This window comes from Xiphophorus maculatus, chromosome 21 (assembly GCF_002775205.1).
Source record: "Xiphophorus maculatus strain JP 163 A chromosome 21, X_maculatus-5.0-male, whole genome shotgun sequence".
NCBI classification, from domain to species: Eukaryota; Metazoa; Chordata; class Actinopteri; order Cyprinodontiformes; family Poeciliidae; genus Xiphophorus; species Xiphophorus maculatus.
This window is the reverse complement of record NC_036463.1, coordinates 2,230,535-2,258,141: the sequence shown is the minus strand read 5'-3', so window position 1 is coordinate 2,258,141 and position 27,607 is coordinate 2,230,535. Positions and strand designations below refer to the sequence as shown.

Genomic DNA, 27,607 nt, shown 5'->3' with positions numbered 1-27,607 from the left:
CTCTGCGGATCTACCAGGCTTTTAGACTCCTAACTAAAACGACGGAGTTGGTTGATGTGTGTTTCATGTGCAGCCGCTGGGAACAGCTGCACTGACAGGCGGCGTGACAACTTGGAGGATCTGAATGCAATTCAAGCACTGAAGTACAAAAGAAGAGTGCTTAGCAGGAAAAAAAAAAACACCTGCAGGAGAGCCTGTCAGCAAAAGCAGAGGCTCTGTGCAGAGGTTTATAAACCATCTTTCAACATCATTTCCAAGAAAATGCTGTGATTCTGTACTGTAAGTCCCCGCTTAGAGAGGGGTTGGGTGGGTTTGCAGTAACTGCTGCTGCTGTAATGGTCATTAATTAAACAGAATTATAGATTAGCATTGCAGATGTGGGCTGGAGTCGGGCCAGGCTGGCAGGGATCGCTGGCTGCAGGGGAACGCCGTGCGAGACGGGAGGTATATTCAGCATATCCATCTATAGCTGCACGCTCCCGGCAGGAGGCGGCGTCTGAAGATGAGGAGGGTGCGGAGGTAGAGGATGAAGAGCACCAACAAAAGGATCAAAGTTTATTGTCTAACTTTTAACGTCTGTCATTCTGTTTTTTGTTTTTGAATGAGCCACAGAACGCTGGACCCAAGTCTCAGAACAACCACCAGTTATTTTGACTTTTGATTAATGTGTTAATTATATTTTTTCGACTGACTCATTTAGCATTTGTAAGAATGAAAAATGTACTTTTCCTTTTCAAGTGTTTTTCTAAACAACCACTGTAAAAAGGAGGTAAACACATTATTAAAATACAAAAGGGGAAACAAAAGAAAGTTCAAAGACTTGGACCCAAAATTGAAGCGAAACAAAGAAGTTCTGGCAAAGCTGCCTTTAAATTGCTTTAATAAAAAAACATTTACTGTCCATGGGGTTCATGTGGAGTAGCTAATAGTAGTCAATATCTTAACTGAAGCTGAGAGCAGTCATAGTGGTCTTGTGAGCAAGGAATCCTCCTGGAGACAACAAAAACGAATACCTGACTCAAATGTAAAAATCATCTTGTAGCTTATAAGTAAAACTCTTGTTTACTATAATTTCAAATTAACAATGTTTATTTCGCTAATTAGACAATATCTGTTACAGCTGAAAAATGCTGGAATAGTTTATCAGGCATAGTTCCCAAAGATATATTAGCAACATGCATTTTGTTGTATTCAGAAATCTGGAGGCTGCAAAAACACATACTACAACCGATTAGCCGTTGGATTTTAAAGCAGTTAGCTCCAGTAGATTTGAGCTTTAATAACTATTAGACTGAGCAACCATTAGCCTGAATCTTCCTTGAAAAAGAAATTTAATCTCAAGGGACCTCCTGGTAAAACAATGGTAAATTAAAAAAAATAGGTGTCAGCTTGATTAACTGTCTTCAGTACCAATTAGCTTAAATAGCTACAAATTTGTATATATTTTGGCTAGAGCAGATGTCAGCTAGAGTTGCTGTAGCTTAGCTTGGGAAGCCATACAGTAAGCCTAGATAACACTTAGTGTAGCAGTTACTTCATACATCTGTAAGCGTAAATAATTGTTAACTAGTGTAGCTGCTACATCGTCTGTTAGCTTGAGTAGGCTTGAGCTGCTGTTAGTTTGAGCAGCTGCTACATTTTTCAACCATTAGCTTAAAGACACAGAGGCCCAATTTCAAGGCGTTAAATCAGAAAAGAAATTGTTTTACGTCATATTTGATATATATTGCATTTTTTAAACTGAAAGTAACTTAGCTACTTATATATGCAGTAAAATGTAACATTTCAGCAAGAAGTATAAGCTTGTTCTAAGGCAATAAAGTTTAATATTAAGTGCTAGTTTTATTGACAGATTATTAGTGATAATTATTTTTAAAACATGTAAAGCTCTCCATGTTCTTTCCTTCATTTTTCACAGCAAGTTGTCCTCTGTCAGTTAACAGGGGAGCTTAACCAATTAGTTAATCAAAACAGAAATTATGATAATCAACTGACTTAAAGGCTTTACATATGAAAACAGGCTAATATTCAATTGGTGTCCAATGAGAATCAGCCTGGCAGGGGACAAGAAAATACTTATTTGCCTTAAATTATTTAAAAATGGTAATATTTTGTAGCTTATTGCTGACAATCCTGTGCTTTTGTCTTAATTTTGTTGAGTAAAATTGGCATTGGTGCAGGAATCCGAACTGTTTTCAATGTGGACCAAAGCATACAATAAAATCTGAAAAATAAGGGTGTCAGATTTCAAAGAAACACTAGTTTGAAATTACATTTTTAAAACGGTGCTTGCCGTATGAATTTAAATTAGTCTTAAATTGTGAATTTATTTATTTTCTGTTTTTGTACTGCTCTGTTGCTAAGTCCAGAAAGTGTGGTGGTTATTTTTTAATTCAAGCCAAACACACTGATTTTAAAGTTCTCTCTTGGTCTGATATGTTTCTTTGGGATTTAAAGCAGAAGTTCGTATCTACTGCAGTAGAGGCTGAGCAAACTATTTATAGTTTGGAGAATCATTAAGACATTCTGATGAAGTAAAGCTACAGCTAATGAAGCTTTCAGATTCCTAATTGTAATAATACTCACTAAAGCTACTCAAGCTATAAATTAGCTAGCTGTAACTTATAAGCTAAGTAACAGACTAGCAGCTGTGCAAGCTAATGTCTACTGAAACTGTCAATTACTCAAACTTAGAAGTACTTAAGCTAATGGCTACTTGGACTACACCTTTACAACCTTAAGGCTATATTTAGGAAAGGGATAATTCAAGCTAATGGCTTAGACTATCACCACTCAATAAAGTGGCTTATCCAGCTAGCAGCTACTTAAGAAAGTTTCACTATTTCTCAGGACATCATCAACATAGTTCCTCTATTAACCCTTTAACAACCTTTTTACCAGCTTTTCACAGAAAAGTAGGTCCTATAAGGTGTTTGCTAATTGCTGCTGGCTAGTTTGAAGGAGCTGGGTGGGGGGAGGAGTTTCGTCCTTGAAGGCGGGGCTATGTCCACCCAGGTGTTTTGCACAGCCGAATGTTGTGATGGACGTGAAAGGATTTCTCAAGCATGCATGAAAAAAATATCAACACTCCGGATATGTTTTTGAGGAGGGAAAGCTAAAAAAAAAGAGAAAAAAGTACATTTTACATGACACTACCCGTTTAAGAGACAAAACTGCTGGGCGTGCCGTGGTGGCGCAGTGGTTAGCGTGACCCATATTTGGAGGCCTTGAGTCCTCGACGTGGCCGTCGCGGGTTCGACTCCCGGACCCGATGACATTTGCCGCATATCTTCCCCCCTCTCCTTCCCTGTTTCCTGTCAGCCCTACTATCATATAAGGGACACTAGAGCCACAAAAGACCCCCTGGAGGGGAAAAAAAAAGAAAAGAGACAGAACTGCTAAATGTTGGTTCAACAAACTTCTAAATAATAGAGTGTACTTAGTTTTTCCTTAACATACTGTAAAATTTTCGCTCCATCTTTACTTACTGAATAATTAAACTGGAATCTGTGTGTTTTTGTCCCTCTGAAACATTTCCAGCTACAATTAAACTGTTAAATAACTGACTTTTAAACTTTCTGTTTGATATGGAGTTTACCGCATTAGCACCGCAGGAGGATTAGTCCGTTTAAAAAACTGGAGAGGAATAAAAGTCGGATGCAATTTGAATGTTTAAAACCGGAAAAATAAAGAAGTTGATTTTAATTTAAAGACTGTAGAGGAGCTTATGTAAGAGCGGAGGATAAGCTTTAAGTTGGAGCCATTTTTCTTTCCCTTTTACTGCGTCTTTGAGGTGCAAGACGTTTGGGGAGAGGGACACCGCTTGATGTCCACATTAAAAATAATCAGAGGGCTTCTTAATGAAAAGGCTCCGCCACGGCTCATGAGAGCGTGAAAAGTCGAGGCGGAGAACGAGTGAGACTCAGGAGAAATCATCCCCAGACTTTCAGGGTTGAACGTCGGAAACACCTGATTTCTGAAAACCCAGAGCCGCAGGACGAGAGGGGAGCGAAAAGATGCTGATTTCACTTCCAACAGGAGGTCGAGGCGGGCAGGAAACAGCGGGGTGACAGCCAGAAAGGAAGTGAATAAGGGAAAACGATGGAGGACAAAAAAAGGAGGAGATAAAGCGGGTCAGAGAGGAATGTGTGCAGCTGCACAAAAGGAGCCTCCTTTATTCGCTTCAGTGACAATTCTCCAGAAAAGCTGGAGGAAATTGAGGTAAAGTGTGGAGCCGAGGTCTTTATTCACCTTTGAATTTGATCTAAAATGCCTCTAACAGCACTTCTGAGCGGGCAGAAATAAGGCCGCCCAATCAAAGAGAAAAGGCCTCTTCATTTTTTTTTCTTCTTTAAAATCATTTTCCTCGTGGTTCTGAGGGAAATAATGTTCTGGTTCTGTATGGACACTTGTGTTCAATTCAAGTGCAACTACTTTGGGCAATTTGTTGGCTGGGAATTGAGAGTTCTTTAGAAAATGGGCAGCGCATAAATAAACACTGATGCCTCGACTTCATCTGAAGTGCAGTTAAAAAGTATTCACCCCTCCATTACAGATTTCTATTGTTTTTACTTTTTGTCACATTTTTTGACACTATTTAAAAATAAAATGTAAATTTTCATACCAGATACCATTTTAATCTATACTTTTTTCTGTTTGCTTTATTTTTTTTCTTTTTCTAAATGACAGAAAATATTTCCAAAAAGTCACATTCAGTTCAAAAATCTCTTCTCTGTGTTGTACAAAGGAGTTTTAGGGCCATGCTAAGATTATTTCTGTTTTATTCCCAGAATACTATCATAATATTTCACCAGAAAAAAACATCTTAAAGTTGCAAGAAAAAAAGTAATTTTAGTGAGAAATAGATTTGATGGAGTTATCAGTTCCTGTAGTTCTTTCTTTTAGACAGAATCAGTCATTTGCAAAATCGTTTCAAGTTCCTGCTGCCAATAATAATTTGATACTGATGTGTTAAAAGATCAAGTATTCCAATTTTCTATTAAGTATTAACTTCACAAGATGCTCAACATTCCTCATCTGAACTATTTGTTGTTTTTCCTGTTGGAATTCTCATAAAATTCAGACTTTATTCTGATACCATGAATTCAAAGACCAAATAAACAGAAGCTGTAAAACAAGATGGCTGCCAGTGAACTATGGAGTGCAAAAATCCCAATTTTCCAAAAATGTAATCTTTAAAAACAAAAATTACATTAATCAAAAACAAATTTGGAAATGTGGTCTAGTCAAAGTCTGTACTTGAATATGATATTAAATAGGCCGTTCATGCAGCAGAGGGACTGAAATTCATTAATTCTGCAAAGAGAAGTGGGCGAGTTATAATGCTAAGAGGGAAATTACTTTTTTACATACCTGGTAATTGGCTTGGATTGTTTTTATGCTTATTCGTCGTTTGAAAAATGCTAATTGTATTCATTCAAATTATCGTTTCTATTATATTAAACTTTAAACATTTTAGTATGCTAAAAAAAACAAGACAACTTACCTGTGGGTGTGAATATTTTTCATAAACTACATAGTTTCTGCTCAGTTCTTGGCTGATCTGAATAATGTTTTTGCAGAAAAAGGTGCTAACTTTTTAAAATAACTCCATAAATAAACTAAATTTTTTTTAGTCTACTAAGGAATTAAAGACTTAAACAAGCTTCTATTTCTTGATGGAAAGTTACTTTTCAGCTAGTTTCGTCTCGTTTCAAAGATAATAAGGTGTTTTTATTGTTGCTGTGGGCCCATAAATAGCCAGAATGTGGCTGAAAACTAACAAATTTGGAGAAATAATCCCTTAGAAGGACGAACTGAGTCTGCAGTCGACCTTTTTTCTTCATTCTTCTAGATATTGCCAAAAATACTTGATAAAATTTGTTTTTGCAGCGCTTCTCCTGTGTTTCTTCTTGCATCTTCTTCACCATGTAGGTCAGCTTGTCCTCCAGTCCTCAAAGTGAAAGGCCAAAGGTCGCCCGCAGTCTCCACATCCTTCCTTATCGTCTGGCTCTCTTTCCGTTCTCTGACCTCGTTCTGCGCTCCATCTCCACACCGTGCCCTACTTCGCTGCGACCTTTGGTCCTCGTGGGCAGTCGTCGCTCGGCTGTATTTGGGTCAACGCGCCTTCGGCTACTAACAAGCTGATGAACATAAATTAAAACGGAAACTTATCGGCTCTTTCCCCTCTCGTTTTGCTGCAGGACAGGCGATCGGATTCGGCTGAAACAAGTAGAAACCTCCGCCGTTGAGTTGGAAAATATCGCTTTCAACCTTGAGTTGGAAAGTCCTCAAAGTGAAGCTCAGGAGGAGACAAAGCTCTGGACCTCTAATCAACTCGACTGACCCCGACTGGAGAGAGGTTTGACATTTAAGTGATGGATTAGAGCACGCTCAGGAGTGTGTGCGTGTGTGTGTGCAGACGGTGTGCACTAACACACAGAGAAGTGTCCTTGTGGCCAACCTAAGCAAGCAATTACAGAGCGCAACCTGCCAATAAGATATCAAACGCGCGCTGCCAAGCCTAATTTGCTTTAGCTGTCAAACCCACTATTGTGTAGAGTTGGAAAGCTCAGAAGTGAGCCGAGCGTCTATTGCAAATAAGCCTCTCCAAGTCTGAATGGAGGAAAAAAATAATAAAAATCCGGAGGAGAGCCTCATTAGCCAGAAGGCGGGTTAATGAAAATTGAAATTTTAAAAAAATTACATGGTATGAATAAATGAGGACAGCTACACAACAACTACAGATCAATTCCTATAGAAAGTTTGCAACTTTTTCCCCTCCGACTATCGAATAAACGTCACGGCACAGGAAAGGGAAAAAAAATCAAAAAAACCACACATTTTCAAAGTCTGGGGTGTTGCAGCACTGCTGCGAGACGCCGCAATTAACAGAGAAAAACAGAGCAGAAACCACATGTGCATGGCCGCGCTCTCCCTCTCTGAGCGCAGCACGCACCGAGGATGTATAGCGAAGCCAGCCTTAATTAAATCTGCATCAAAAAGAATGATTTAAGTAAGACTCCAAGAAATCAGTAGGTGGACTGAAGCACGACAGCGAGGGAGAGAGACAGAGAGACAGGAGTGAGAGATGTGGCTGAAATAAATGGAAGAGAAAACCTTCAGTCCAGGACAATCCAGTGAATCAAAACCGCATTTCCCATGGGGCATTGGGGTTACAGCCTCGCAGTTAGGAGACAGAATACAGATATGGAGGCTTAAAAGTCTCCCGGGTTTTCCTTCTATTGGACGGGATCAGGCCTGTTGCCAAAAAACAAACAAAAAAAATTTCGCCATCTTTCACCTGACAGGATGTTCAAGATGAACTGGGAAGTAACTAGTTACACTTACTCAGTTACATTTACCCGAGTAACCTTTTTTTTAAAAAAAAAAACAAAAAACTTACTTTTAGGGGTATTTTACTACGTTGTACTTTTACTTGAATAATTTTAATATGAAGTATTTTTACACTTGAGTGAAACTTCTGGATTTTCTATCCACTGAATGAAAAACAAACATGTTTTAAACAAAAATTCACGCCTGCAGTTTTTGTTTAAATTTTATAGGTTTTTTTATTGAAAGAAACTGATTTAGAAAAATTTTTCTTTTGGCCAATTTTGACATTTTTTGTTACTTTTATGAATTACTTAACTTCATATTTTTGACTGATGATATAATTAGTGAGCTTTGATCAGTTACTCAGTACTTGAGTTGACGTTTTACCAAATACTTGAGTAATTTCTTGGATGCCTACTTTTTACTTTTACTTGTTTCAGTAATGCTACTCTTCCTTGAGTAAAATTTTGGGCACTAAATTTCAATTACTTATGCTAAAAAACCCTAAAACTGTCCACATTGTTGGGATTTCTATTTTTACTATTTTCTCTACTAATTTTTCTACTAATAAAAATATCAACACATTTAAAAATATGACTAAATGCAGTTACTGTGAGCAGCTTAGTGATACAAATCACATTTTCTTATGACACTCGGGGCCTAAAGAAGCATGTCACAAAGTTTTTCAAGGACAGTATTTGTGTTTGTAGGAAACGCTGTGAGACAGAAGGTGATCTGGTCAGATAAAACTTTCTGAGGGTCTTTGAATTGAGGAGTTTTTTACCAGCAAGTGATCATCTGTAGGCTGCAGTTTACTCACAGGGTGAGATGGTTGAAGCCTACTGTCCTCAAGGTGAACGCTCTGGCCAACAGGCGGACATGCGTGAACAAGACTCCGATCGAATCCTCGAAGCTGGTGAGTTTCTGAAGAACTGGAGACGTTTCAATCAGCTGACGATCCGACTGCGGCTCCTGCACCTGGTTGGAGAGACAACAGATTTAAATAAATCCATCTGAATGCATCATAATACAGATTTCAGCACTTGTTCTGACGACATAGTTTTTTAATTAAGAAAAAAAGCGGAGTGTTAGATCCTCAAGGTCTGAGGTCAGAGGTCATCAACCAGAAAGAGGTTGGAGATGAAGAAGACGTCAACTGTCTCTCCTGATCTGAAGTAAAGTAAATCTAGAACCTGTGGAAGGACTATACATATCACTAGGGTCCAGAAAGGTTCTGGAGATACAGAGGTGACCAGGTTTTACTTAGGACCCGTTAAATCTTAGGGTCAATATCAGACAGATGGTGCTGATGGATGAATAATAATTGATTAAAGGATGGTAGAGATGGGATGACAGTGGAATCGGACAGACGGACGATTGATTGGTTTTTTGGATGGATGGTTGATTGGATGGATGGACGGATGCCTTGACAGTGGACTTGGATGGATGAGTCCATACATCCTTTTAGGTGTTCCTCAGGGAAACTGTTTTTACGCTCAGATAAATTCAACCTGAGGGCCGCCGGACTGGTGATGAAGAAGAAACGTCTTCATCATGTAAAACCTTTTCTCCCAGTTCTCCCAGTCCTCCCAGTGCTGGTGCAGTGCTTGGCGCTGTTTGCATATTTTTACCCCACCTCTAAACAAACAGAGATGATCTGCAGCAGATGGAGCCACTCAGTCATTCAGCCAATCAGCTCCTTTTACCTCTCTGGCATTTCTTGCAGTCGATTCATCTGGTGACTCAAATACAGCAAGTCACCTGTTTATCAAAGACGAGCAACTAAAAATTATTTTAGTAATTGATTAATTGTGAAAAAAAGGCGTATACTACAGATTTTTCATGTATTGACTTATGCCTTTTATTATACAATATCAGAAAGATGCAAATAAACAATTAAATTATTTTCCTTAAGCTTCCTGTGATCTTAAGAGTCGAGGTCGCACTGACTTGTTTTGAGGTTTTGATTTGTTTTTCCTTTGTGTGGTTTCGGGCACTGACTGACGGGGCAATGCCAACCGTGACATTCGCCGCACTCCTCATGAGCGTCACACTAAAACTACAGGAAGGTTAAATAAGAAAAGAAACATTTTATTGATTAAAATACAATAATGTTGCTGTAGTGAATCTGAGCCGGGTGAAACCAAGGAGTTTTGGCTAAGACATACTTTTTTTTATTTTAACAAAATTGTCTTTTTTTGAGTGTGTGCTCTAGTTAATTATTAAATCACTAAATTTGTTGATTTCAATAATTGATTAATCACGATTAATCGTTTAAGCCCCACGAGCGACAGTGCGACTTTCATTGTTATTTTGCATGTAATAAAGATAAAATGCCTCTCAGTCTTTCACCACAATATGTGCTCATGACTAAGCTCATTAAAGGAGGAATTGTGATGCTTAAATAGTCAAAAAATGTAAATAAACAAATGTATGCCGACGTTCTTATGGGGGCATTAATTAAGTTGCTGGAATCGTCTAATTGGTCTCTGTGTGGAGCAACTGTTAGCTTGACCAAAACATATTTTCCAGAAGAAATCTTTGCAATTTCTCGAGGACATTCAAAGATAACTGAAGCACATTTATCTGACCTTCTGCTGCTTTGTTCTCCCAAACACACCAGATCAAGGCTCTTCAAAAGATCCTTTATTTTCCCAACATTTCTTTTTGTCTGCGCTCTTAAAGCATCATTTTTCAAAGTCTCCCATGGCAAGCCGGCGAGCAGAGCAGAGATGTATTTTTAAACAGAGTATTTTAATTGGAGCGCTGCCGGTAATGTCATGGTTCCATCTTCCGGCACGTACCAAGAAACATTTCATTCCTGTCTCTCTCTTTTTTTTTTTTTTTATAAATTCCCTCTGTTAATTAACGCGAGGCGTTTAAATGTCATGAATCACAACTAACAACATCTGACGAGTTCAGCACACACAGGAGCTAGCTATCCTTCAGGGGGAATGGCCAGGAGCAAGGCTTCAAACGAAGTAAAGAGAGGATGAGGAGGAGAGGGGGGAATCAACAGAAGCAATGAAGAAATAAATAAATATAGAAATGTTTCAAACGCCTTCAAAGCATCACTTTCAGAGTCCAAAATGAAGGAGGAATCAGAGCTGAGGCACCAACAAGCTCGACACTCATGTACCCCCCTGATAAACCGAAGGAGAAATTTTGTAATCTGCACTCGACGTAAATGACGTTCTGCTAAATTATCCTGGAGAGCTTGTCTGTGCGTTGGGTGTTGGTGGGATCAACTGGAAACACGAGGAAGTGCCTGTAAACCGCGAGGCGCCCCACATCCCTCCGCAGGGCGCGGCGGTGGCAAGCCCGGCGCATGCCAAAGATGTGTGCACGCGTAATTACACATGCCGTGGCGAGCTGCCACCGCCGTCAGCTCAAACCTCATTAGGGCAGCTCCTCTTTCACTTCTTCCTCTCCGTCTTGGTGGGGAAGGAAATTAGGTTACACCTTGTTACCCTTCAGCAACAATTTTTGGGCTTCATGTTGTAACTTTGGGAGCTTTCAACACTCATGAAAAAATATGTTTATAATGACGAGGGAAGAACAGCTTTAGATTGTTTCTGATTCCAGCATGTAATGTTTCTTCATGCACACACAAAGCAAAAGACACCAGAAAACCAGGAGAGTCTGGTCCAGTTTGGATGTAAACTGGTAAAAAGTGATGGAACTGATTTAACTAAGAGAGATCAAACCTTAGTTTTAGATCCACTGCACAAAAAGACCAAACTTTGTCACTTTATGTGACATTAAAGATTTATTATGCTTCCTTGAACAGGTTAGAATAGATCTATGTGACGTACAAAACATGTTAATTAAATTTTTTTAAAGAAAATCATTCTTAGATAATGATATTTTAGTCAAAGTCAGATGCCTTAGGGCCTATTTTACTTTAAATTCAAATAAGATGCACTCACATGAAAATGGGTGCAAACAGAAGCAAAATTATACAACCGTACATCTTTGAAAAGCAGAAGTGGAGCCTTCTGCACAACCAGAATACAGCAAGTGGTTTCTGGATGGTAATTCAACAATAAAACATGTCACTTTTCTAGCAGCCATTGATCCAGCGGTAAAACCAGCTGACCAAAGGTGCTGGAGCTATGCTTGGGTTGCTAGGTAACGGGGCTGGGCTTCTTTGGGGTTGCTAGGTAACTGCACAGTGGTCGTTGATTGTTACTCAAAGGTTTTTGAAATTACTCATTTTCAAGACACTAACAAACATAAACTTATTCCCAAAAACCGGCTGGGTGGTTTTGTGTAAGCATTTGTTTTTAGAAACTGTAGAAACCCAAATGGAATAGAAAAGCGTACAAAAAGTTAATTTTGCATAATTAAACCCATTAATTATGCAATTAGTCTGGCTTAAGTCCATTAAGCCAGACTAAACTTTTCCTGCCCAAGGTCAGTTGAGATTAAACAAATTCCTTCTACATCCTACATGTCAGGATAATGATGGGAAACTTTTCTGGAGACATACTTTCCCTGTAGTTTGGTACAATTACCTTAAAACTATAACTGGGCTAAATGTTTTAGGGCATTTCCTTCCAAAGCACTCTAAAACAGCGTGTTTCCACAGAAAGAACTGTTTCTAGAACAGGTTAGGGTTTTGCTGAGAGCTGCTGGTTGTTTTCATCCGTTTTGGAAACCAAACATGCATCAACAGGGAAAAAACAGAAAAAGAAAAAGATGACGGACATTTCTTTGTCTTCTGTTTGACTGGCCAATGGAGTGGCTTCACTTTTCACGCTGATTTTAATGATTCAAAATGCCTTCATAATGTTCTTTCCATCTGCACAATTGCAATGTCGTCCTAAAACCATCATTTCTATTTCATACCACATTTAATGTCTCCAAAATTGAAGTTTTTGTCTCTAATGTGATTTTTTATGTTGCTGTCTGGTTTCTTCCACTCCGAGTGGCGTTTCAGCACAACATGGTACAGAACTCATTTCACTGGATGCACACAGGCAACCTTTGTATTGCACATTTCGCCAAGGCAATCCAACGTCCTTTACATGATAAAAACAAAACATTACACTGCAGTGTAGAAAGTAATGAAAAATTGGAATACAGATGAAATCAATGATGTTCCATTTATTAATCAAAGACAACTCAAAAAGAAATGTGTGTTTAGCCTTGATTTAAAAAAAAAAGTAATTAATGACTCTTCACAGCTTCAGCAAAATATTTTACAAGGTCTTCTGCTTTTCTTCTGGGGTTGACTTTTATAATTTTGTTATTGAACAACTACACGGCTCCTAGTCAATTCACAATGATAATGAAGCTTGGGACTAAAATTTCAATAAAGTACGAGTGAGTTTTGGCTTTTTGAGGTGAATATCTACAGTTGAAACCAGACGTTTACACACGCCAAATAAAAAGAAAAATGATTTTGGTGATTCTAACTGCTTTTTGAAGAGGGAGAGAAAAGGTGTATTTTTATTTGGTGCACATAAACAGGGTTTTAAAAGCATTTGTGCTCAATTATAAGAAAATTGTTAAAAAAACAGATTCATAAGGTGAAAAAAATCTTGAGATTTTCGTCTTTAGCCTCTTTGCTGGCGAGTCACGCACTAGGGTACTTCAACATATGTAATGGAGTTTTGTCCTGCATTAAAAATCACAGTCTTCATGAATGATGCAAACTTTTTCCTGTTTTGAGCTCCATTCATTTGATCTGTCAAGAGTTTCCATCATCAGTCCATAAAACTTTTGAAAAATCTGCCTTCAGATATTTCTTGGCGCGGCGTGTTCGGTGGTGGTCAGGTTTCCGCTCTGCCTTATCTTAAACTCTGAACACCTCACAGCACTGCAGCAACGTTGCATTTCTGGAATACGATGGAGAATGGACTCCTTGTGGTTTCATGTTTCATTCTTCTCAAGTTTTTGGCAGTTAATTAGCATCTTTTTTCCATGTATTTACAACAAAATGTTTGATGTTCCTGTGATCACACACTCATATATTAGCAATTATAAGAGCGCAGCATTCCTATGAAAGCCTTTTTTCCCCACTTTTTGACATTTCAGTCAGTCAGTTTTTTGGTTCATTTTGCCTGCGGAAGAGAACCTGCCTAATAATTATGCACAACTTAATATAAGGTATTGATCTCCTTGGACCATGTCCTCCATCATTAAACAAATCCACATCACCTGACATGTTTAAACCCAATAAGTATTCACATTTTTACTGCTTGGAGTTACTGATAATATAAAGTGAACACCTGCCTAAAATTTTGACACTTCATCAAATAGAAAAACTTTTGGCAATCCCAACTTACGTAAAACAAGAAAGATTTGGTCTGATTAATGTCAGAGAGTGATACAATCTATAAAAATAGATCTGTTTCAACTGTCACGGGTCTTCAGGGTTGAGCAATGTTATACAAACAGTTGCAGGGGTTTCCAAAAGTTTAATGTCGCAACCAAAGCTAACAGCTAACCAAGCTAAAATTAGTTAAATAAGAGGTTTTTTTTACCCCTCCAGGGGGTCTTTTGTGGGCTCTAGTGTCCCTTATATGACAGTAGGCTGACAGGAAACTGGGAAGGAGAGGGGGGAAGACGTGGCAAATATCGTCGGGTCCGGGAGTCGAACCCGCGACGGCCGCGTCGAGGACTGAAGGCCTCCAAATATGGGTCACGCTAACCGCTACGCCACTGACTAATAGAGTTAAATTGTTAGCTCTCCAGCGGCTGATGAGCTATTCACCAAGGAAACAACTAGAGTTACACACACTCAGAAAATCTCATTGCTAAAGCTTTTGAGAACAGCTAAGCAAACAGCTACTGGAGCAAACACACAATTAGAGTGAATAACGACGCTCGCTTTACAGCTTCTGCAAACTATCCTTACAGAGGCCTTTGCTTTTCTTCTGGGGTTGATTTTATTTTATTTTTTTACAATTTTATTATTGAACCACTGCACTGCTACTGGTCAATTCGTCATGATAATGAAGCATAGACCAAAATCTTCAATAAAGTACAAGTGAGTTTTGGCTTTCTGAGGTGATTATCTGCAGTTGAAACAATAAGTTTACACACAACAAATAAAAAAAGTACATCCACCTTTTTTTCCTCACTTTCTGGAATTAAATCAGACAATTTCTGTAGTTTAAAGTCAGTGAAAGCTAAAATACAACTAACATAACCTAACAAACAGCAGAAAAAGCTATTTGAGCTATAATGAACTCAAGTTACTCATGCTACCAGCTAAACAAGCTTAAGGTTATTTATTGTTCAGCTACTACTCAAGCTAAAGGTCACTCATGCTACTAGATAAAAAGAGCTAAAACTTACTCATACTATTAACTAAACAAGGTAAGAGTCACTCAAGCTAATAGCTACTTAAGCTAACAGCTACCCAAGTTAGCAGTAAGTATAGCTAAAATATAGATAAGCTAACTGTAAGTCAAGCTAACAAACATTTAAGCTTACATCTAAAGCTATTAAGGGTCAGAGCTACACACTCTTATAGCCAATCAAATTAAATCTAATTTTAACATGTATTAGAGCTAACAGATACTGAACCTAACCTAACAGTTACCCAAACAAATGGTAGGGAAAGCTAACAAACATCCAGTCTACATATAAGCAAATAAGAATCAGTAAAAGCTACTCATTTCTGACTCAAGCTAACAGCTAGCTACAGTAAAATCTATTCAGGCTGACAGTTATGGAAGGTAGCCACAACATAAAAACAGCTAATAGTTACCCATAGCAAAAGCAGGTATGGTAAAAACTACTCAGAAAATGCTGTATTGTCTAAAATAAATCTCAAATGGTTAAAAGTTCTTATTACCTTTGGATCTAGCACTCAATTTGAGAAAACTTAAGTTCAGGTCACGTACAAGAACTGGACAGAAAAAAGCTATAAAAACAACAGCTTCAGAAAACTTGTTGAAGTATTGATCAAAAGCAGTCCCAGAAAAATAAAAAGTACTAAAAAAAATGTAAAGTTATATACAATGCTGATAATACTGAGTTTAAAGGGCAGGATGCTGTCAAGCTACCATGCAGTTGGAACAGTTTACCAACTCATTGTCAGGGGACCACCCAGAGGAAACAGCAGCAGCATCCACTGCAGTAATGAGGCTCCTGCTCTGAAGTGGCTAATGGAAGCAGACCTCGCACCACAGAGCAGTGGCGGGTCGTGGGGTGGACCCACGGGGCTCCACCCCGCTCATGTACTCACTGCTGGGGACTATGCAGCTCACTAGGAAAACAGAGTGCTGGCTGCAGTCGGTTAATCCTGAGCCCTGACAAGCTCAACAAAAACACCTAGGCTCTCTCTCTGAGTCTTTAACATTTAGAGGTGACAAATAGATGGATGAGGAGGCACACATGTACAGAAAAAAGCTATTTTGGGCTAGACATGTAAAAACAGACATGTGGAAATACTGAGACACTTTATAGCACATGCACTTACAGAGCTTAAACACAAATCTCTGAGAAAGAAACGCTTTCTTCCTACAAACACATCAGAGAGAAAGATGCCTGGCGGTCCCTGGAGACCTCATGTGATTCGGGATCGTAATCCTGTTACGGCATCTTTGATCTCGTCTTCCAAATTCTAATTTCAAACAAACACTGCTGACATGTTCAGTGTTTCTTTGCGGAGCGTGGCACTCAAAGCACAGCAGAGACGGTGAAGACACGGAGCGAGTGAAAGGGAGAAGCAAAGAGTGAAATGTTGCTGAAGAAGAGTAAATCAGAAAGAGGATTAAGGTCTTGACCAAAACCGGAAAGCAGCACAACAAAGCTGGTGGAAAAACACTTTGACAGTTATAAAATGTAAGTCAGCCGTTGCAAAAAATAACAGCCTATGGGTAACCAGGAGACAATTTTCTCCAAATGGATGAGGTGAGTTTTAATGAGAGGCTACAGAAACCAAATAAACATCAATAATAAATCGCATCTCGACCAACCTGCAGGGGGTGAGGTGGGTAGTGGAGCCAGACCTCCCGCAGGTCCTGTGAAGACAGAAACAAAGATGAGGAGTAAGGCAGAAGAAATTCATGGCGTGAGGGTCTTCCAAGTTCGAGATTATAAATAACACAGTTATAAAAAAGTAAACAAATTAGGAAATTATGAATGAAATAATAGACTGAAGGTGAAAAAGTTTGATTGCTCTAAAACTAATTTAAAACACCTCAGTTCATCTTTCAAGCAAATTGAAAATTATAAAAAGGATGTAGATTTTATTTGAAGGTTGGTTGTGTGCAATAGTTGTCAGCAAAACAAATGTTTATCTTCACACCAGCATTAAGATTGACCTTAGTTTGAAGGATCCAAAATAGCGTTGAAGTAGCTAGTAGCTACTTTAATGCTGTTTGGTAGAAATAGCTCTTAGCTTTATACTAGCAAACAGTTATTTAAAAGCTAAAGAAGAAAGCTAGAAAAAGCTAAAAGCAATTTCTACCATCAGCTATTTAAGCGACTTAAGCTAATAACTTTCCTACTTAGCTGTTGGCCTAAGTATGCTAAATGAAATTATTGCTAACAGCTACTCCAGTAGGATTTTTAAAAACAATAATAGTTATTTCCACTGATGGATGCTGAAGCTAACAGCTAATCAGGCCAGCAGCTATTCATGTTTAATGCTAATCAAGCTAGGTGCTAATAGAGCTAATTATTTGCATCAACAATTACTTACGCTAACAGTTACTCAAGCTAGTAATTAGAAAAGTGGAGCAAATTTAGCTGAGCGCTCATCGGCTTGGTAACCTTTTTAACAGAGTAGCTGTTAGGAAAAGTAACTATTAGCTTGATAGGCCCATAAGAATATCTGTTTTTCTCCAGAGTTTGTACACAACATTCAGAGTGACTTTGTTGAATGTGCAAATTCTTAAAAGAATCATGCTAACAGCTACTCTGAAGCTAACACCTTTATCAACCATTAACTATTTATGCTACTCAAAGTAATAACTTTTCCTACCAACAAACTGGCTGTTGGCTGGAGCATGCTAAATGCTATTACTGCCAGTAGCTTCTCCAGCTAAAAGCCACACAAGCTAAGATCTGCTAGCACTAACAATTCCTTGAGCTAACAATTTTTTTATCATGGTAACGGTTTCTACTAATGGATGCTGAAGCTAATGACTAGTCAGTGAAGTGGCTATTTATGTTAAATATTAGTCAAGCTAAACGCTAATAAAGCCAACTATTGGCATCAAAAACTACTTGATGTCAATTTTCCCTCTGGGGATTAATAAAGTATATTCATTCATTCATTATGCTAACAGTTACTCAAGCTAATAGTTAATTCCATATTCTTAGATGTATTTAAACCATCAACTGTTTTGTCTAGGGGGAGCAGGTTTAGCTGAGTGCCCTTTACCTTGGTCGCCTTTTAGCCGATAAAGTAGTTAGCTTGATATTCCCATGAGAATTTCCGTTTGTTTTTGTTCCTCACAAAGTTAACATGTTCTCTCTGTACCTGTGTGGGTTTTCTCTGGGTACTCTGGCTTCCTCCCAGAGTTCAAAAACATAATCATTGGGTTAACAGGTTACTCCAAATTGTCCTCAGCAAAGGAGGTCTCCCTATGTTGCCCTGGTAACCTGTGTACCCCACCTCTCACCCAATGGAGACTGGAACCTGCCCCTCCACAACCAGGCATTGATGAGTGGGTAAAGAAAAATGCAATCTACTGAATATTTTTAGTTTTATTAAGTTATTAGGAACAAAAAAAGGCCCTGAAACAGTAGTGGGGCAAAAAAAAAAAACATCCTACAACTGGTACAATGGACATCTTTATCTCCACACTATGCATTTCATCTGATTTTCTGATACTGTCAGTACTCAGAACTGACAACGCACTGCAGAGATGGTAAACGGGAGGTTGTGAGGTGTATCTGAGTGGAAAACACAGCATGTTACTGACAGGCGGGGTGGTAGTCTGTAGCTTTGGGAGGTATATTTTCTCTAGGGAGAAACACACTGTCTACCTTTCCTGGGGAGGCAAATGTGTACAAAAATCAACAAGTTTCTTCAATGTTGCTCTGAGGTAACTTTATAGATTAAATGGAAAAGAGATGGAGGGCTGGAAAAGCATACAGTACCAAGGGAGAGGGGGAAGAGTAAGTGCTCAAGCTGTTGCCAAGGAAAAAGGAGCAAAAGGCAGCTTTATGCTCTAATGTTGAGTGATTCATAGTGGTATAGAGAAGTGGACAGGTCCTCTAAAGCACAGTATCACTCAGGTGTTTAAAAGGTTCAAGAAGATAAACTTTAAAATGCAATGGACAGGATGGTGTGTGTGGCCATTGGTATTGAGTGGGAGCCTCATTTTCTCAACACACCCAGCTGGCAGCCCATCGCCTTGAGCAGCCAATGAAAAATTCATGACGGCGGTCAATACGTTTGAGTGAATGCTTCCTTTTGGTTGCCTGTATCCAAGATTGGGACTGGAGGTGGAAGGCGCCGGATACATGGCGTTGCTTGTGAACAAAAGACTCTCTGGCTGTGGAGATCACTTAAAGACCATCGATAGCACCGGCTAATGGATCTCATGTTATCGCAGCCTTGTTTCAGTCACAGTATTGGTTCTAAAAAAAACACACACGATTGTAATGCAATCTAAAACGTGCATACACACAAGAAGGAACTGCAAAGAAAACCAAAGGAGAAAAACAAATAGATGCAGTGAAGTACACACGAGGCGAATCGGCTTGTGATCGGGGTTTTTGATTAAAACTAATCCACAGGGTGCACATGAGCCGCCCACATACCGCATATAGACCTGAACAGCTAATGTTTCAATTACAGCCATCCTAAAGACAAGGCAGACGATGATTAAGCCAGCATCGAGTGGGGGATTTCAGAATAACAATATTTTTACTCTTTTCTTCTTTCTCTCTCTTCCAGCAGAAGAAAAGCATAATTACTGGGGCCACAAAGTATCATGTGCAGCAGCTGAATCACAGCCATTTGGAAGATTTACCTCTAGCGTTACAAACAAGGGGGGGAAACAGCCGAATGATTATTTCACTGTCAACTGCATAGTTTATAGTAAAAGTGAAAATTAAGAGACAAAAAGAAAAGTGGTACAGTGCAATCACCTGTGATCTACAGCGGATATAAAAAGTTTGCAGTTAAAATGTTGATGTTTTTGAGACCATTATAAGTCATTTCTATGTTTAATGTGGCCCATAATCTGTACAAGCACATTCAAATATTTTAGAGAAAAATAATCTTTAATGATACTTTTTGTGCTCTACCTGCATTCCTGAACTGTTTTAGCAAGCTGCTGAAACTTTATAGCAATTACAGTCAATATTGGTTGTTTTTTTAGGAGCAAAATAAAATGTAAAAATAGATTTATTTTAAATCTGGAATGTCTAAGTCTACTGGTATTGGATTTTGTATTTTTTTATTTCATTTTATTAATTCATTGAAATTGTTGACAACCCAATTCAAAATGGATTATTTTTGGTTTGTTTTTGGTGCAAGTTTACTAAAAATGTTCTAATTCATCACTGAAATTGTAGATCAACAGCAAAGTTAGACATTTCTTCACCCAATAAAAAAGGTAAAAAATGTTTTTAAAGATTTCATCATCGAGTAAGTTGTAGTTTAAATGTATTCAAATTAAAAACTACAGAAAAAAAAGCTAATATTGTGAACGGGCAAGATTTTAGCGATGGTTATGAATAAGGAGGACCAATTTCCTGTAAGTTTTGTCAGCAAACGGCTGACTTGAGGCGCCAGGATACATCCAGAAATATTGCTAGGCTAGGTAACTGAAGCTAACTCTTGAAAATGTAAATAAATCAGTGGAAGTGAGGGGAGAGTTTATTGAAGGTTTTGTTTCTCTTTGTACCAATAAGTATATCCCTTCAGGAAAAAAATTAAAACAATAATTCATATTTGGTCAAACTTTGCAAACTATGCAAGAACACAAAAAGAAAGAGTAATGATGTCTACAACACATGAAAGTTTAGTAAGCTAAAGTCTTACCTGACTTGAATCAGGAATCAAACAAACTTGGCTCAAACTCGGGCTGCACAAGCAGCCTGAACAGTCCACGGCGGCCCACCTACCCTCCCTACCGAACTGAACCGCCCCTGGGACTGAAGGCCATCTACCACTTCTCCTCTGACAAGGTCCAATGCTCCCTGACAAATTGGTCTCTTGCTGCAAGCTGCCAATCAATCCATCAAATGCGGTATTGCAGCGGGAAGGTCGATAGAAGATGGCACTGCTGATCAATACGAACATAAAAGGAGTCCAAAGAGCTTTCTGTCAGCGAACAGTCGAGGTGCCGTTTTAAATTTCCCTACTATGAAATTTCCAGTGCTTGAAACAGTGAAAGCGAACGAGAAAATGACTTATTTTGTAAGATATTAGCGAGCAACGACACGGTTAAAAATAAAACAATTCTATTAGAATATTGATAGAATAATGGTTCTGTTACAAATTCAGGATGAAATGAATCTTGGGTCTGAAGAGTTCAAGGTGAGAAAATGATGATCACACTGCAAAAACACAAAATCTTACCAAGTATTTCTTACATAGTTTCTAGTGCAAATGTCTTGGTACACTTGAAATAAGACAAAATTAACTTAAACAGAACTTTTCAGCAAGATAAAGGATTTTGTTTTAAATCCATAATTAATTAATAATGATTTTAAAAAGTACTTGTTAGACTGGTAAATTATTTAATTTATTTCAAGACATTTTTCCATGTTTAAAGTGAAATAATCTGCCATTGAAACGTGCAATTCCATTTAGGCCTGTCACCGTAAATAACTAATTAGTTGCATAGTAAATTAAAAGAAACTTAATTTTCATATTTGATTTATTGTTTTTTTTCTCTCTTTATCAAAAACTGAATGATAAATTCTTCAGTCTGATGCTTTGGTCTAAACTATCCTTTCTTTTGAAAGATAATTTTGTTTAAAGAAACCTCATAATTCATTTGTTGTTCTGTTGTTTTCTTTATTTGTTTTGGATATTTCAAATTTAAAAGTTCATCAGAATTTAAAGTGTATTGACCTTTGAGAATGTGTTCTTGCATTATTACCATTAAATTACTTGACGATGGTCTCAGAATAACAATATTATTGTTTATTGCAATAGGCTCTGTGACTATTTAATGTCCAGAAAATGTTGTTATTGTGACAGGCCTGCATCTGAAGAAATTGATTTAAAACAAGCTAATATATCTTGTTCAAAAGTTGTTTGCAAGTTAGTTTTCATTTACACTAGAAACTAGACAAAGGTACTTAGAAAGATTTTGTATTTTTGCAGTGCAAGTACTTTATCTCTGGAAAGTCCATTTTGTTGAAGTTTACTTTAGCTGTACACTGAAAAAACAAAATCTTACCAAGTATTGTTGCTGTAGTTTTAGTGCAAATATATTAGTACACTTGAATTAAGACAAAACTACTAATTTTTCAGCAGGACAAAATATTGATCCATTGATAGATTATTGCAACTATAACACAGGAAAAATGTCTATTTAGAAGTAAAATAATTTGGCATTGGAACTAAAACTTTTTTTTAAACTTTTTTTCCCAATATGTAGCTGAAAAGTTACTTTTAAGTTAGTTTTGTCTTACTTTAAGTATAGTAAGATATTTGCACTAGAAACTATACAATAAGTCTTGGTAAGACTTTATTTTCCGGTGCCTTGCTGACTGATTTTTTTCCATTTCAGAAACAAAAAAAAAATCTCCAGGATGCATGAATAGGGCTGAAAATGAAGCCAGCTGGAAACCATTTTGTTTATTGTGCCCACCTGTGAAAAAGGAAGCCCGTTGCAACGCCGTATTACCAAAAAGTCATTATCCCAGCACCATGGTGACCGCCATAGTTGTCACAGCAACCTTTGTGGAGTTTGGTGTTTGGAGGTGCATGTGTCTGTGAGGCGGTGTTAATGAAATCCAACAGATTAGCCCATGGGCGACCAGAGAGACCATTATTGTGATTGCTCCTGAAAGAGGCACTTCCCTCAGGTCGGAACGGTGGCATTAACGTCTCCGACGCAATATCGCCGTCGAGTCCAGGTTGGGAGCAATCGAGCAGCTTCCCCCTGAAGATGATGCCTCCTGCCTCTCTGTCGATGCTTTAATAACCTCCACAGTAATGTCATTAGTAAATTAGCATGTATTGTCTCCTCCAGGCTTCTGTGTGCAATGAGGCTAGATTCCATCTGAGGCGACATAAAGGCCTGTTGTTTTGGGAACCAGAGTCTGGGAAAGGTGATGTGTTGGGAGGGAAAATTGTGGGGACGGAAATAGACGGTTTGGCTCCTGCTATGAATGCCAAACTGATTAGGGGAAGCAGGGAAACAAGAATAGTGGAGCCAGGTGAGAATTAAACATGGATGTTTGGTGTTATTGAGTGTTTAGATCGAATGTGTGCACATTTCTTTGCCAAGATAATGAGGTAAGACACAAAAATATCTAGATTTTTATTAAAAAACAACATAATACTTTGACATGAGTATATCAAAACAGTAATTTTTAAGATTACTGAATAAAAAAAAGATCAAGCCTTTTAGAAATACATTAAAAGATACAATTAAATAGATATTTTAAAATTAAGAGCATTGTATTGACTAGAATGCAGTAGCAACATTTCTTTACTGTACTTTTGTAGCAAATGATGCATCTGCAGCTAAAGAAATACTTCTTTTTTCAGAATTTGAAAATCTCAGCCTTTTCTAATCGACTTAATATCAATACAGTGTAATCAATAATCTGTTGATTATTGATTTGATTAACCAATTAATTATTGGAAAGTAAAAGCCACTGTTTTCTGTATGCAACATATTTTCTGTTCTTGTTCATCTTAAATTCAGAATGTATTTAAGATGTATATATTTTTGTACAGTATTTTTTGTATTCTTTTTAAGTCTGCATTATCCAGTTAGTATACTAACTGGAGTTAACAACTAATCGATTTACTGAATTAAACGGTTATTTCAATACTTAATGTATCACAATTATTCTGATTAGTCGTTTCGGTTAAAATACTGAAGCTTTTTTGATGAAGCATTGATTTATTGTTACTTTTGTCGCATACGTTCCACAAATCCCTTTGAATTTACTGTGTAAAATGGATGGATGGAAGAAAGGAATAAATAAATTATTAATCATCAGTTCAACCTTCCAGAACCTCTCAGGTCTGGTTCTGCTCTGCATCCAGAACCAGAACCAAACATGGAGAAGCAACATTCAGCGTCTATGCACCGCAAATCTGGAACAAACTTCCAGAAAGCAAAAGAACAGCTGAAACACTGAAAAACCCACCTGCTTAGATTTACTTTTGAACCATAATAAATTAACACTGACCAACATATTTCATGTGTATTGATGATTCTTGACAAAATGTAATGCTTGTTATTGGTTTTTACAAATGTTGATTGTATGATGTTGCTTTTGTTTGTTTTCACAATATAAAAACAAACTTTGAGCTGCTGTGTGGCTGAAATGTCCTATAAAAATAAACTTGATTGACTGATTAAGTGGAGGGACCAATGGACTAATCCTACACTTTTTCTTATTCTACTTACATTTTTCAGACTGTCAGTCTTTTTCAAAATAATGTCCTTATTTCTCTCTCTGTTAACGATCTGCACCAGAACAAGTTCTGGCGATGTGAAGTGATCCTGTTGCTGATAGGAAGGTTGGTGTGAAACATCTCTTGAGGTAAAGACGTAAAGGAAAAGTCGCCAGAGTAGCAAAAAAATTCCACATTTTGATAGAGAAAAATGTAAAGTGCTTCAGTTTCGCACCTCATCTCATTAGTTTCAGTAATGTGCTGTGTAAAGAGCCATTCTGCAGAGTTGGAGTGAAAGTGCAACAGGATCCAAGCGGCTTGTGTGGGTATCAGTGCCTGGCTGTCCGTCTCTGTTCCCCACCCCCGTAGCCGTCGCACCCCGCCACACGGCTGGTGTTTGGCTTTTTGGTCTTTTGTCCATCTGCCTCCTCTCGGCTTTGTGTGACAGAACAGCCATCAGGAGGATTCAGCAGGGGGCTGACAAGCCACACTATTTCAATCCTCCATCTGAATGTCTGAGAATCTCCAACTGGAGTTGAAAACAATCTCAACTTCTTTTCAATTTGTTGCAAACAAGTGAGTCGCTCGCTGAATGCAATTCTCCTGTGAGGCGCAGGTAGGATTTTTTTAAAATACTCTCTATAGGTGTGGAAAATGCAATTACTAAACAATATAAAAAGAATTTGTTTTTCAAAAATTTTGATTTTGGTCCAGAATGACAGAATACCCTTTTGAAGAGTCTTTCATTCAGAACCAAGATTGGAGAAACGAAAGTAAAGAAAGAGATTGGTTCACGGTTGCATCTTTATGCAACTTGGGAACCATTGCTCAACCTGAAGACCTAGAGTTAGAGACAAAAAAACTTCCTCTCATCATTGATTTCTATTGTCATACTGCAGGAGTTGACTGATGATTATACAGCGATCCTCCTCAACACTGGACCTTCTTTAAGGAGAAACTATTCAAGCCCCAAGTCTCCTGATTTGACCTTTGACTTGACCAGGGATCTTACAACAAGAAAAGTCAATGACATGAGGCTGACATCAAAACGATGCGATTTTTGTCATACAACTTCAGCAATGAGGACTGACTTAGGTACGTGAATTAAACCAAGCAGAACTCTTAGAAGTATTTACTATATTTTTTGAGAAAAGCCCTAGAGAACTACCTAGAGAACTTTACAAGAAGAAGAATTACTTTATTCATCCTAGCAGGGAAATTATTTCGCAGTTACAGCAAGAATTTTTTATATTAACACACACACGACGGGAGCTGCGTCTGCAGGCAGCCAGCTGAGCCGGCGCCATTTTTGAAGGAGGAGGTCGTCGGGACCGGGAGTCGAACCCGCGACGTCCTCCAAATGTAGGGCGTGCTAACCCCCTGCGCCACCGCAGCACCCCCCAATGAAAGTTGTAATAATTCACACTAGTAATTGAAGAAAATGTGAAAATTTAAAGAAGTTAGCTGGATCCTGAATAGCCATAGCTTGGATAGCATTAAGCCTGACTGAGTAGCTGTTAGCTTTCTTAGTAGTGACTCGCCTCTGAGTTAGTTAGCATAAGAGTTAGCATGATTCTGATTAGCCTACTTAGAAACTAGCTTCACCCTTAGTTTTATTTAGCTTGACCTCAAGTAGCCATTACCTTGCATTAGCCTGAGTGAGTACAGGGTTTCTCCATGTTTCACCAACTTATTTTAAAGACTTTTTAAGACCGCTGTGAATAAAATTTAAGACAAGTGCCAAGCTTGTTTGCCTAGAATGCATGTAGCAATGTCTGCAAAAGAAGTGAGCTAGTAGCAAAGATGAATGTCATCCTGCCAACTGGCAATAATTTACCTAACAATGATAGATTTTTTAAAATATATGAATTGAAACAAATTTGAAGGATGCAAAACGGTCCTAGAAGTTAGCTGGAAACTCAGTAACAAGAGTCTTAGACAAATGCACAGCACACTTTTCAATTTTTTTTTCAAAAACCAGAGAAAAATAGCACTATTTTTCCTTCTGCTTCACAATTATGTGTCATCTTCTGTCCCATTATATACCAGTGAAACAACTATTGTTTCTGGCTGTATTGTGAAAATGTAGAAAACTGTTCAGAGGGTGTGGTTGAGTTTATGAATAGATGAAACTCCATCAACGCCCACAATGTTTTGTGGTTAGTGATTGTCAAGCTGTTTGCTTTAACGAAACTAATCTGGATCCAACAAGACTTCTGTGCAAAAATCATGAACTAGTTTTGTTTTTTTGGGTTTAGCAAAGCCAAAAAAAAAAGTTTTGATCTTCATAAATTAGATAAAATACAGAAAACGACCTGATTTATAACCGCTCTGTGTTTGCTTTTGTGGGTTTTTCTGGTCCATCTGGAAGCATCCTCCCTCAACTATGACAACAATGCCTCCCACCATCAACGAGGCGTTCATTAATACAGTTTTTTATGTTTGTATGTTTCTGTGGTTTTTTTACTGTAATAAAAAGAAATTTCAGGGCTTTTTTTACCTCCCCATCCACATCTGTTGTGCAGTTCTTCAATAAAAAAAGAAATAAAATCTGTTCAAGCGAATCCCTCTTCATACAAACAGCCCTCAACTAAATCGTTTTTCTTGCCGACTCCCATGGCCGCGCGACGACAGTAAAAACAGAAGCAAGGGCGTTTCAGCACTCCAACACATTGGCTGCAAATTCAGAAGAGATTTGCAGTAAATTTGGCCAAGAGCAGAGACAAACAAGGCCAAATGTGTTCACAACTTCAGGGAAAACACACACAAAATAATAATAAATCAGCTCCACTGCTAAACCTAATGCTGAAATATTGATCTGAATTCTGATGAAAGTAATCCACACTACAGGGATGAGCATCACTGATACCAATATGAATAAAAAGGTGTTGCTTGCAGATTCCTTCTTTTGTTTTCTGCTGGTTCTGGTCGGGTTGTGCCGGTTCCTGTTGGTGGGCGGCTCACCAACAACCTGAACCGCCAGTTAGCACCGTACGCCACTAACTGATTCATAGCGTTTCTGGCCGGGACGGACGCAAACACCACTTCCTTCATCATTTATTCATGCTAGCTGATTTTACACACATGCAAACAACAGCAGGTGTCCAACAAAATTATTATCTCTGTTCCAGAATTGTGTTTGTTTTTTTTTTTCCAAGCAATGCTCAGGTTTTGTCCAGATCTTTCAAGGTTTGCCAGAACCTGCAGTGCGAAGGATTGGCCAATTATTAGGAGGAGGTAATGTCTTCAACAACAGCTTTCTCAAAAAATAAAGATATGAAGAAATTGGGTTTGCGTTGAATTTTTTTTTAAGACAAACTTTATTCTATCAGAGAGTCACAAAATTAACCTTTACGGATGTTTCTGCACTCACCTCAGTGTTGAAAAGCAGTCGTCCGAAAAGCTGCCGGGACTCCTCCAAGCCTCCCTCTAGATACACAGCCCCTGAAACACACAGCACCAGCATTTATTACACACAGTAATGTAAAACGTAACTAATGATGCAACTACTATGGATGCAATTATTAATTAATAAGTTACTAAACAGCCATTTTCTTAAAAGCCCGAGTTTACAACAGTCTTTTCATAACAAAGAACTACCGTATTTTCCGCACTATAAGGCGCACCTAAAAACCTTCAATTTTCTCAAAAGCCGACAGTGCGCCTTATAATCCGGTGCGCCTTATATATGGACCAATATTGAGCCACAACAGGTCTCGCAACTACAGTAAGCAGCCGCCGACTTCATTTTCCCCCGTA

The 27,607-nt window shown here is 38.2% G+C and overlaps 1 protein-coding gene across 2 annotated transcripts in view; it reads right to left on the bottom strand.

Annotated features, from left to right (window-relative positions):
* The window catches only part of drosha (drosha ribonuclease III), a 128,552-nt gene that overhangs the window by 30,366 nt on the left and 70,579 nt on the right, over positions 1-27,607 (bottom strand). For both annotated transcript variants that reach the window (XM_023326463.1, XM_023326464.1), the window contains exons 23-25: positions 27,222-27,292; positions 16,272-16,316; positions 8,156-8,313 (exon numbers count right to left, since the gene is read on the bottom strand). In XM_023326463.1, coding sequence (XP_023182231.1) covers positions 8,156-8,313; positions 16,272-16,316; positions 27,222-27,292 — 274 coding nt within the window. The remainder of the gene's footprint in view (positions 1-8,155; positions 8,314-16,271; positions 16,317-27,221; positions 27,293-27,607) is intronic.